The 13,119-nt window shown below is 42.6% G+C and overlaps 1 protein-coding gene across 37 annotated transcripts in view; it reads left to right on the top strand.

The window, feature by feature from the left end:
• The window catches only part of GPHN (gephyrin), a 435,418-nt gene that overhangs the window by 401,565 nt on the left and 20,734 nt on the right, over window positions 1-13,119 (top strand). For all 37 annotated transcript variants that reach the window (XM_083166733.1, XM_083166721.1, XM_083166724.1 and 34 more), the window contains 4 exons: window positions 3,551-3,609; window positions 4,048-4,201; window positions 6,285-6,406; window positions 7,694-7,781. In XM_083166733.1, coding sequence (XP_083022859.1) covers window positions 3,551-3,609; window positions 4,048-4,201; window positions 6,285-6,406; window positions 7,694-7,781 — 423 coding nt within the window. The remainder of the gene's footprint in view (window positions 1-3,550; window positions 3,610-4,047; window positions 4,202-6,284; window positions 6,407-7,693; window positions 7,782-13,119) is intronic.

Genomic DNA, 13,119 nt, shown 5'->3' with positions numbered 1-13,119 from the left:
AGCATAATATGGCACAACTTAGATACAAGATGATAGATCATGTCAAACTAAACCCTAGAGGGGGCGATAGAAACAAAACCCTACTACAGCTAGAAACAAAGTGGATAGCACAACTTAATACTGTACACCCACACGGGCTAAATGAATACTTGTCCTTTTCAAGTTTCTATTAAAAACTCTACCTCTCAGAAGCAAAGAGAACTGTTGATACTGTAATGGACATGTAAAAGCGCAGCTTTGGACATAATGTTGCTTAGTTGAAGCAACAACTCCCTACATTTATTTAACTAAGAGATCTGCAACAATGTGTATGACAAAGTAGCGATTTATTTACACAAAGCATCTAACAATTAAGTTGTCTAAGGACATGCATTCCAACGACTGTTATGTGCACTTGCTTTTCTTTTAAAAAAATGATAATGCGTTATATTGATATGCTGCTTTTATTTCTTTTTCTTTCCTAACAGTGCTGAAACAATTATTACATTGTATCACAGATATGCCTTTGAACCTCTGATATCATTGCTATGTTTCCTTGGTAACGTTGTAAATGCACTTGCTCTATTTACCCTTTACTGTATGTATATTTCACTTAATTATGCACAGTCACTGCTAAGAGACTGTCAATTACTGATGACATCACCAGCCTACAGTGGGCGGGAGTTTTTCACGTGTGCTTTCACTGTTTGCTATAAATACATGACCTGCTCCTTTAAGCTGTATTCCTGATGACGGTTTGGAGACAGACCGAAACGTAGATACTACAATAAAAGAAGCAATTCTTTTTCACTAGCCCATGAGTGCCGCTGTAATTCTTTCCATATCTACACATTTGCGGCACCTGGCAATAAGAATCTCTGCAAAACCTGAGTGCCGGACCGCAAAAGACTTTCTCTCTCTCTCTCTCTCTCTCTCTCTCTCTCTCTCTCTCTCTCTCTCTCTCTCTCTCTCTCTCTCTCTCTCTCTCTCTCTCTCTCTCTCTCTCTCTCTCTCTCTCTCTCTCTCTATATATATATATATATATATATATATATATATATATATTGGAGTATTGGAGAGGCACCGGTGCCATTGCTGAGGAATATATATATATGGAAGATGAAAAGGGCACTCAGTATTTATTGGCATCTGGGAAACTGACATACCTCCATCGACGTAACGTTTCGGTCCACAATGGACCATCATCAGGATAAGGTACAGCATTAGACACAGCAATTTCTAGTGAGCAACCTCGCATCCACCCTCTAGAGATGGATGCCAGGTTGGTGGTATGTCAGTTTCCCAGATGCCAATAAATACTTTTTGAAATTTTACAAAAATTGGTGAGTGCCCTTTTCCTCTTCCCTATACTTTGATGTTTGCTCATCAGTAGGAGCACCCCCTTAATTGGATATGGAACAGAGTGCGGATTACCTGGAAATTTATATATATATCTATACATATTCCAACAATACCCCGCTAAATGACACTTTATATATTATAAATGAGTAAAAAGTATATACTGTAATAGGATAGGCCGCTGATCCACTTAGATTCCCTGAAGGTAGAGATTCATACCATAGCAAACATGAACAACAAAAGTGGAAAACCGTTTATTACTTTTTACAACATTTCAAGTCATGGACTGTTATTAACTTTTTAAGTCATCGCTTGTTGAAGAGATCATTTGGCGCTTTTCCACTTTTGTTGTTCATATATATATATATATATATCTATCTATATAGATAGATATAGATATAAACTGAAACGTCGTCAGATGGAGTAGTCCTCTCCTTTATTTGACCTGTTTTGTTAGTCCGAGTACCGCACCTCTACCTTGGCTATATATATATATATATATATATATATATGTGTGTGTGTGTATGTATATATATATATATATATGTATATATTATATATGCCATTATTTATTTATTTACAGTTTCTTATATAGCGCAGCAGATTCCGTTGCGCTTTACAATAGTAGACAGTGATAAAACAAACTGGGTGACAAACAGACTTGGAGGTAGGAGAGCCCTGCTGCAAGCTTACAATCTATAGGGAAATAGGAGGGAAACACAAGGACAGGCATCAGTAATAGCATAGCAGTCCCACTAAGTTACAAGTCCAGAAGGGAAGCTATATAATACTTAAGTGCCTCAGAGGGTTGTGCGTGTAGAACTTAAATATGATAGGTTTGCCTGAAGAGGTGAGTTTTCAGGGAACACTTGAAAGTTTGGAGGCTAGCGGAGAGACAATTGCACTCTTCGGCTGGAGGGAGTTTGCATATATATCGTCTGATGCTCTCAGTGCTGGCGATACATGGTCGGCACTGCAGCCAAAAGTCTGCAGCCGCCGTTGGAAGGTAAGTATATCTGCAGCTTCTATCTTCCCTCTTTTCTGTGCCAGGCCCTTGCATATGACAACCTCTTTTATTTTCCACCCTATACTAAAACCCTTTGCATTTTTCCTATGCCAGCACCCTGCCTTTTCCAGGCATATGTCATTAGTTGAAAGTATTTACACAAATAGAGACACACCCATGAGCAGACCACTCAAGCAGAACACTGGTCACGCTCCTCACATTATTAGGTGCTGGCCACAACCCCTATTATTGCACATAATAGGCCCTTGATAGTTTTCAGCTCCAGGCCCATTTAGACCTTAATCTGGCACTGGCTTTATCTTGTAGTACCGATGCGTATCAGCGACTGTTTCTGTGCTGGTTTTCAGCCCCCTGTTAAATATACAGTAGTTGTTTGTCATGCTGACCAGTATTCTAACAAAAATGTCCACAAACAGTACTACATACATTGTGTTGTCTTGTTAATCATCATTAGACAGTGGTTTTAGCATGAGACTTGCAAATAATTCACCAATTACTGAAATATTAGGATGAACATGCAAAGGAATTTACCTACAGTATATGGAATCTCTGATGTACTGTATAAGCACTTATTTTCGCGCGGCTTTAATTTTCGCGATTTTCGCGAGCCTTCCTTAATCGCGAAAATTAAAGCCGCGCGAAATATTTCCCTCCCTAAAGGGCGCATTTATCATTCTATAGCGATCCCGGCGTGATGACAACGCCGGGCATCGCATTGCGGTATCATCTGATACCGCAGGGATTTATCATTCTGGGGGCGCAGGGACAGGGCTCCGATAGGAGCCCATCCCTGCGAAGCCCTAACCCGGAAGCCGGGGAGTCAGCGCATGCGCGGTTATGCGCTGACCCCTCTGACCGCACTGCCCCGCTCGGCAGTGCGATGTGTAGCCATAGGCTACAATGGGCTATCGCCATATCAGAATGGCGATAGCCCAGGGGTGCGATGCCGGGCTGCCCGATGCTGATACATCGGGCAGCTTCGCATCCCCCATAGAAACCTATGGGGGATGCGACCGGTAATTATTCGCGAAATTTTCCACTCGCGAAAACGCAGATTCCTGCATTTTCGCGAAAATTACTACCCGCGAAATTAAGTGCTTATACAGTACCAAGAAATATACTCCTGATAATTGCATGTTTACAGCAATTGTATTGCTTAATGTGCACAATACCTTTATTTTACAGGGAACAGAGGAACTGGAAGTCCGTATATTGGTGCAGGTTCGTCCAGGCCAAGATATAAGGTAAGACATTCTATAATACATCTTCTATTGGATAATATGCATGTGCGGGCTGATTGTAAGTTTGTACACTAGTGGGCCGCATTGCATCCACAGAAGTAAATACCGATCTCCATTAGTATTCAGAGTTGCAAACATCTCTGCCATCATCACTATCAGCGCACATATACATCAGCCTTATATTTGAAGCAAGAGATCAGTCTGAGATGAGACGTATAATGTTATACTGTACTAGATAAAATGTTAGGATTTTCTTTTATTATAATTTTTTTTGTGGATCTGGATCCAGTCTCCCAACATGAAAATGTTGGATCAAGTATGGTAGCTGTTGGAATAAAGTGCTGGAGTTAATCTTTTCTTTGGAACTATGAAGTATTTTTTTACATTATTAGGCAGCAATGCCATTCTATAATTGATGCAAACCTCCCCTCTTTTTCCTAGACCAATAGGGCATGACATAAAGAGAGGCGAGTGTGTACTGGCGAAGGGCACGCACATGGGGCCCTCGGAAATTGGCCTGCTGGCAACTGTTGGGGTCACAGAAGTTGAAGTACACAAGTTCCCAGTAGTTGCAGTTATGTCAACAGGAAATGAGGTCTGTACAATGCAGTATTTTTTTTAGATTACCCTTTATTATAAAACGTGAATGTAAATTAAAGGATACAGAGTTTTGTCCTATTTTGTGTGTTTAGCTGATAACGAATTCAATACTCCTGGTATACACAACATTTTTAGTTACTGTCTGATCCAGTTATTTGCAACATTCCTTGCAAGTGTCTCAGAAACTTTGACTTTCTCCTTACCTAGCTTAATCAACTTAATTAATAGAATTTCCTACTGAGATTGTTTCCATGTCCAGAGGTGAATAGTGAAGTGGGCTTATTTCATTGCTAACTATCAAACATCAGTAAATCCAACCAATAATTATAGAGGCAGATGGCAGCAGTACCCAGTACTGCAGTCCCATAATCTCGTAGGGGTATATTCAATGCTTTTTGGGAGCTGTGACAGAGAGCAGTGCTGACTGCTCGCTGTCACAGCTCTCGCAGTCAGTATTCAACTGACCTTCTGCACACGCCGTTTCCTTCTCGCTGGGTTTTTACATCGTGAAAATGGCATGTGCGGCTGGCAAAACGCAGAGGCTCGCAGCTAAATGCATTGGGCTCCCTGCATTAACCAGGAACCTCACTGTTTGGGGGAATCCTCGCCGTCATCTGACAGCAAGGGTTCCCCCGGAACATTGAATACGGCACCGGACGCATTTATGTAACGTGCAGAGAGTTACATTTTGGTGTTATTTTTTTTCTGTGCATAGTAAATACTGGCTGCTTTATTTTTACACTGCAATAGAGAAATCAGTTTGAAGTACAAACCCCAAATGTTACTTTCTCTGCACATGTTACATCTGCCCCACTTGGTTTTGTCCGTTAGAGAGAGAAATTGCTTTTGCAAGTGAGCCAGAATCAGGCCCTATGTCTGTAGTGCAGGGGTTATTCTGATTTGATCGTTCCCCTGTGTATAAGCATGCTAGGTGGGGCGGCCAGTAGTGCACACGGCATTTGAATGACATGCAAAGCTGCAAAATTCGCAGCTTTGCGTGTCAACCAGAATAACCTCCAATGTTTCAGAATTTCTATTTGTCTTTTTGATTATTGGCTCATTTTGGATAAGAGATTATTCTGTATTTTAAATATTATTTTTTTTATACTCGCCTGGTTTAAAGGCGTCCACCGGGGTCCACGGCTTCAATCTCCTGAGCATTCATAGTCCCAATGATGCATTGTGCGGGTGACATCACAAGTGCACCCACGCAATGCGTCATTGGGTCCAGGAATGCTCAGGAGATGGACACCGGGGGAATCCTTTGAACCAGGTAAGCAGGGGCATCTTGAAAGATGTAAGTGCGGTGGGGGACAGTGAGTGCAGGGTTGCCAACTTCATTATTCTCCTCACCGGGAGAAGCCCGGAGAGGAGAGTTTTAGCAGCCGCTCAGGGGGCGGGGCTTAAGAGTGACATCACCAAGCCCTGCCCCCATGATGGTAAAACAGCTAATTCACGGATCACCGTGGACGGGGCGGGGCTAAAATGACGCGATTGTGTAGTTTTAGCCCCACCCCCTCCTCTGAGACCCGAGGATTGTGGCATTTTAATGCCGCAATCCGGGGGACAGCGGGGGTCCCCCCTGAATCCGGGAGGGTTGCCCACCCTTCCGGGGGGCCGGGAGGGGGACCCGATTTTCGGGATACTCCCGGAAATTCCGGGAGGGTCGGCAACCCTGAGTGAATGGCGTACGGGCGGGTATTCCAAAAAAATTAACCTGCATTACATCATCATCTCTAATTTCCAACAGTTAAATGTTCAGTACAAGTCCCAGTGTTTTAGTTCCTGGGAGCAGTTTATATAAGTGGTATCTGCTCTTTGTATAAATGCTGAATAAGGCTGAATAGCCTGAAGAGCAGTACTTAGAATAGACTCACCTGCCCAACTATAGATTGTAACTGGAAATTATTCCCAATGTTGCCCAGGATGAGTTAAACGCAATTTTTTTTTAATATATATATACCTGTACCATATGGGAATGTATGTACGGTATGTCCCTATTTTATACATAGACATTCAAAACCATGAAATACTTAGGTATTATTATCTTATGTTACACCTGTAATGTTTTCTGGCAGCTGTTAAATCCTGAAGACGATCTTCTGCCGGGTAAAATTCGTGACAGCAATCGCTCTACCCTTCTAGCAACAATTCAGGAACACGGCTACCCTACCATTAACTTGGGCATTGTAGGAGATAAGTAAGTGCCATATACTACATACCATACAGATAATCCAAGAGACTATTGCAGCAGTTGTGAGGTCCCATTGGGCCACACGCACTTTTCGCTGAAGCATGCAGCAATGGTAATGTGATTGCTGGAAACAGTTGTGGTAAGCGCAGGCTAACGTTTTTCAATACTAGATTTGTCACCTCTGTAACATAGACACCACCCACCATGAGATGGTCCTGCCACCCCTGTCCCAATCCTGAGATACGGATGGCCATCAATGTTCATCGCTTGATTACTCATGGAATTTCCATTTATACCATTAAATTTTGTAGATCTGATGGCGACACAATGGTGTTTCTATTTGTTTCTCTGTTGTTAGAGGTTCATTTACTGACTTTTTTCATTAAAAATGAAAAGAGGTGATGTTGCCCTTAGCAACTAATCAGATTATTTGGACCATTTCTCGTATCCTAGAAAATGATAGACAGAATCTGATTGGATGTGTTGGCAACATTACCTCTTTTCATTTTTTAAGCTTTAGTAAATTTACCCCTTCAGAGTGCTTGTCCATTTTGTTGGAAGCTTCCTTGTTAGGCAACATTGTTTGTTCTGATTGGTGCACACTTTTCCAGCCTGTCAGAGATTAATACATTACAACAGCTAGTTTCCTCCTGCTTGCTGTTACCAATAAACCTACAATGAGATCACCAGTAACTACTGTGCACATGCTACAATTGATGGTTCAAACCATTGAATGGTTAGTGGACTATGTTAATATGCCATAGTTGAGATGAGAGGGCATCACGGACAGTGTAATGGTTAGCATTACTACCGCACAGTGCTGAGGTCATGGGTTCAATTCCCACCATGGCCCTAACTTTGTGGAGTTTGTATAATCTCCCCGTGTTTGCGTGGGTTTACTCCGGGTACTCCGGTTTCCTCCCACATTCCAAAAATATACTGGTAGGTTAATTGACTTCCAACAAAATTAACCCTAGAATGTCTGTGTGCGTGTACATGTGGTAGGGAATATAGAGTGTAAGCTCCATTGTGGCAGGGACTGATGTGAGTGTTCAAATATTCTCTGTACAGCGCTGCGGAATATGTATGCGCTATATAAGAAACTGTTAATAAATAAATGAGATTATTCTATAATTTCATTTCATATAGTGACACTGGTTCTCTTATTCTGCAAAATCCATCTTGCTTCAGTTTGAAATGATTCCCACTTATATTGTCTTTGTTTAGGTAACACAGTTGATTTTTTAGAATAGAAGGATATAATTATTATGTTCTGGTTGATTTTCCCCACAGCCCAGATGACTTACTAAATGCCTTAAATGAAGGTATCAGTCGTGCTGATGTTATCATCACATCAGGAGGAGTATCCATGGGAGAGAAGGTAAAAATTGGTGTAAAGCCTGAATGCAAAATATAACCTAAATGTAGCACAATCAGTGACGTGCGGTGGTGGCTGTGAACGGAGAGGCACTGTCACAGCCACCACCGCACCGCACCCCCCCCCCCCCCTCCTGACTGACGCCGACACCCGCTGCCCCCCTCCTCCAGCGGCAGCCAGCACCCGTCCCCTGCCGCAAACCTCCGTCCCCGCCCGCTGTACCCCCCCCCCCCCCCCGAAAAAAAATGATACTCACTGGGTAGGGGCAGGGGAGAGGGGAGCAGCAGCCACACAGGGACTCGGGAGCCGGCAGTGGCATGGGTCACAACTTAGGGAGCAAACGCAGCACTTTCGGCTTACATGACAAGGGCTGCTGTGATTGGACAGCAGCTGGATCTGCTGTCCAATCACAGCAGCCCCTGTCAATTAGGCACTTCTAGAAGTGCCGCTTTTAGTGTTGTTTTTAATGGTTTTTTAGACCAAAGCTTAGCCCTGCCCCAAGCCCCGCCCCCCGCTTCATCCCCTTGCAGTTCTGTTTGGGAGGCACGCTTATCGTGCCTCCCAAACTAGGTTAAATAATTCAAACTAGTAAAATAATATAAAGAAAATACTTATGACACAGAATATGTGTCATAGGTATATTCTTTGTATTATTTTAAAACAAATTGACAGGGGAAGCACTGCCTCCCCTGCCTACCCTGACTGCACATCCCTGAGCACAATGTATACAGTTACAAATGATCTGCTCCACTGGTTTCTTCCTTTAGTGTACCCTTCCCCAGTGTGTCCTGCATCTGTCCATGACTTGTTATTGTTCACCTGTGCGACCTGTATTTGTCCACTGATGCGTCCTCCTGCAGAGTGTTCTTTATCTGTTTTTCCTTCGCCTGTGCATCCTATATGTGTGTGACCTCCAACATTGTGTTCTCTCTGGTGTTTCTTCACCAGTGCATACTTCAGTAGACCCATTTCTGTGTGTATCTGCTATTTTATATACACTTCTACCTAGATGGCAAGTTCTAAACGCAGTGTCCACTCTTTAGTGTTTGTACTTGTGTATAATATCGGATCTACTTTAAGTAAAGCACAACTAAATATGCTGCGCTACATATAAGAAACTGTTAATGAATAAAATAAATAAGTAATAATTTAGTGCAAGATAAACTAAAACAGAGAGGAATACAACCATAGGCCATACGGTCGTATTGTCGACAGTCATTAGGTCGACACCGTTGGGTCGACAGGTGGGAAGGTAGACAGGGTTCTAGGTCGACATGGGTCAAGGTCGACAGGTGTCTAGGTCGACATGGGGTTAGGTCGACATGGGTTTTTTCACGGTTTTTTGAGCTGACATGTGCCGACAGGTGGTATTTCATGCCCTACCATCCACTAGGGCATGGTGGGAGAATAAAATAGTGTGCCGAGCACAGCGAGGCACCGTGCCCGAAGCATGGACTGTGTCGACATTCGGGTAAAAAAATTGTGAAAAAAACATTGTCGACCTGTCGACCTAACGCCTATGTCGACCTAGACACCTGTCAACCTTGACTCATGTCGACCTAGAACCCTGTCGGCCTTCTCACCTGTCGACCCAACGACTGTCGACCTAACAATGGTCGATAAAATGATCCACACCCAACCATAATATGTATACATTTACTTATGTATATGCATGACTTACAAGTAGCGAACAATACACACTATATGGATAATAGTATTTAGACACCTGACCATTATCCTAACACAGACTGTAATGACATGGTAATCGGATACATATACTATAATATGGAGTTGGTGCCTGTTTTGCAGCTATAACAGCTTCCACTTTTCACAAGATTTTGGAGTGTTTCTGTGGGACCTTGTGCCCATTCATTCTGTAGAGTATTTATGAGGTCAGGCACTGATGTTGGATGAGAAGGCCTGGCTCACAATCTCCGTTACAGTTTATACCAAAGGTGCTCAATGGGTTGAGGTCAGGGCTCTGTGGGGTCAGTCAAGTTCTTCCACACCAAACTTATCAAACAATGTATTTATAGTCCTTGTTTTGATCACTGAGGCACAGCCGGGATGCAGTTACAATCCCGACGTTCAAAATCCTGAAGCCGGAATCCCGACCGCCGACATCCCGACACTTTCTCCCTTTATGGGTGTCCAAACACCCATAGAGGGAGAAAAAATTAGTGTGCCGAGCGCAGCGGGCCCGCAAGTGGGGGGGCAATCCATGTCCCCCCCTTGTCGGGATTTTGAACACCGGGATTTAGTACCAATCCTGCACAGCAATGTTGAAATTGAAAAGGGCCTTCACCAAACTGTTGCCACAAAGTTGGAAGCATAGCATTAAGATTGTCCTTCACTGGAGATAAGGGACAAACTGTGATAAAACTGCACCATAGCATACTTCACAGTTGGCATAATGCAGTCAGACAGGTAACGTTATCCCGGCATCCGCCAAATGAAACTCTATTGTCTGACTGCCAAACAGTGAGACATGATTGGTTACTCAACAGAACACATTTCCACTGCTCCACAGTCCAGTGGCGGTGTGCTTTACACCAACCTATCTACACTTGGCATTACATTTGGTTATATGAGGCTAACATGCAGCTGCTCCTCCATGGACATCCATTCCATTAAGCTCCTACCGCACAGTTTACATTAATGGCAGTTGAATTTCTGAATTTTTCAGCTATGGATTAGCAGATCATTGGCCACTTTTACGCATCATGAGCCTTAGCAGTATTTGACCCCGCTCTTTGTTATTACGTGGCCTTCCGCTTCGTGATTTAGTTGCTATTGTTTCTAAATGCTTTCGCTGTCTAATAATATCACTACAATTTGACTTTGGAATATTCAGCACGAACCTTCTTATTGCAAAGGTGGCATACTATCACAGTACCACCTTTGAAGTCACTAAGCTCTTCAGAACAACCCATTTTGTATCACCAATGTTTACAAATGGAGACTCCATGGCTAGCTGCTTAATGTTTTACACCATTGGCAACGGGTCTAATTGAAACACCTGCATTTAATACTTGAACTAAACATGGGTGTGGCCAGATACTTGGGTCCAAGTGTTTGTGGGTCCTTCAAGTGAACATAAGTCCCAAGGCACTAAGAAAGGGCATATATATTATATAAATGATATAAATAATAAAACAATTTAAATAATAAAAGCTGCCAAATGAATATTGTCAACTACAGACCCAATATAACCAATTTAACAAAGATATTTACAGCTCTAACATCTGATTGGCAATTCTATATCTATACATTAGAATTTTGTATCAATACACCTTTATTTAAATAGATACAATACTACACCACATGTGGCAGTCATGTAAATGTGACATTATACTATAAATATCCAACACTTGATATCCTCTCACACACACCATTTATTTGTGGTCCGTAAAATATTATTGGAGTACAGTATACTGTAAAACACATGATGACTGTGTGTATCTGAATTTCCAACAAGTATAATTGTTATTGAAGATTGTAAAATCTGAAAACAGACCATGGTATATCAATCGGATTGATGCCGTCCTTTTTGGGTAGGGTTAATTCTGCAAACAGATGAGAGATTAACAAGTTTTTATAATATTTATATGTACTTCCAATAACATTTTGGGGTTAAACAGATGGCGTGTGAGATTATATACAAAGTGCTGTTGTATATTTCATATTGAACTATTTATGGTATATGCCATGATTTGATTTTTACATGATTATCATTAGGATTGAGGTTTCTACCCAGAAAAGCTTAAGGCAATGACATAATGAAACTTACCAGAGCTGAAATAGATTATTTAATGAAGCTTGGAGGAGAAATGAGCAGATGAATTAAACTGTAGGGTTTATTTGACCTCCGCGCTTCATTATGCACTTGAAGATGAGTGCTAGCATTGTCTTGCCTCACCATTAGATGGCAATAGCCGCACCTAAGTAAATTGCTTAGCAAATGGTAACCATTAAGTTTTATCTTTCAAAAATCAAATATGTCTAATTTGAATAAAAGGTGTGATTTACAGTTGTATATATTTTCATACAGTTTGATAAAGGATAAATAACAGTATATATGATGTTGCCTAATACAGTATTGCCACCTAGAAGATTCCTGTCCATCCTGTGACATTATTAAATGTTGTGCATAGAATTAACACCTCTCCTATGTAGATCAGATATCCTTATGGCAATGGTTTCTAAACTGTGTGCCTGTGGTGCCTCAGAACACTTACAGGAGTGCCTGGGATTGATGGTCCAAGAAAAATCCAAATTACTTGTGGCTAATCTAATAGGCAAAACCAGGGCTTGTGGGTTCCCATCATACTGGATGTGTGGTATGGTTGTGCAGACACTGGATGTGTGGTGTGTTTGTGCAGACACTGGATGTGTGGTATGGTTGTGCAGACACTGGATGTGTGGTATGGTTGTGCAGACACTGGATGTGTGGTATGGTTGTGCAGACACTGGATGTGTGGTATGGTTGTGCAGACACTGGATGTGTGGTATGGTTGTGCAGACACTGGTTGTGTGGTGTGTTTGTGCAGACACTGGTTGTGTGGTGTGTTTGTGCAGACACTGGATGTGTGGTGTGTTTGTGCAGACACTGGATGTGTGGTGTGTTTGTGCAGACACTGGATGTGTGGTGTGTTTGTGCAGACACTGGATGTGTGGTGTGTTTGTGCAGACACTGGATGTGTGGTGTGTTTGTGCAGACACTGGATGTGTGGTGTGTTTGTGCAGACACTGGATGTGTGGTATGTTTGTGCAGACACTGGATGTGTGGTGTGTTTGTGCAGACACTGGATGTGTGGTGTGTTTGTGCAGACACTGGATGTGTGGTGTGTTTGTGCAGACACTGGATGTGTGGTATGTTTGTGCAGACACTGGATGTGTGGTGTGTTTGTGCAGACACTGGATGTGTGGTGTGTTTGTGCAGACACTGGATGTGTGGTGTGTTTGTGCAGACACTGGATGTGTGGTGTGTTTGTGCAGACACTGGATGCGTGGTATGTTTGGATGCGTGGTGTGGTTGTGCAGACTCTGGATGCGTGGTGTGTTTGTGCAGACTCTGGATGCGTGGTATGTTTGTGCAGACACTGGATGTGTGGTATGTTTGTGCAGACACTGGATGTGTGGTGTGTTTGTGCAGACACTGGATGTGTGGTGTGTTTGTGCAGACACTGGATGTGTGGTATGTTTGTGCAGACTCTGGATGCGTGGTGTGGTTGTGCAGATACTGGATGTGTGGTGTGTTTGTGCAGACACTGGATGTGTGGTGTGTTTGTGCAGACACTGGATGTGTGGTGTGTTTGTGCAGACACTGGATGCGTGGTAT

This window comes from Crinia signifera, chromosome 12, assembly GCF_055691185.1.
Source record: "Crinia signifera chromosome 12, ASM5569118v1, whole genome shotgun sequence".
NCBI classification, from domain to species: Eukaryota; Metazoa; Chordata; class Amphibia; order Anura; family Myobatrachidae; genus Crinia; species Crinia signifera.
This window is presented reverse-complemented; position numbering and strand designations above follow the sequence as displayed.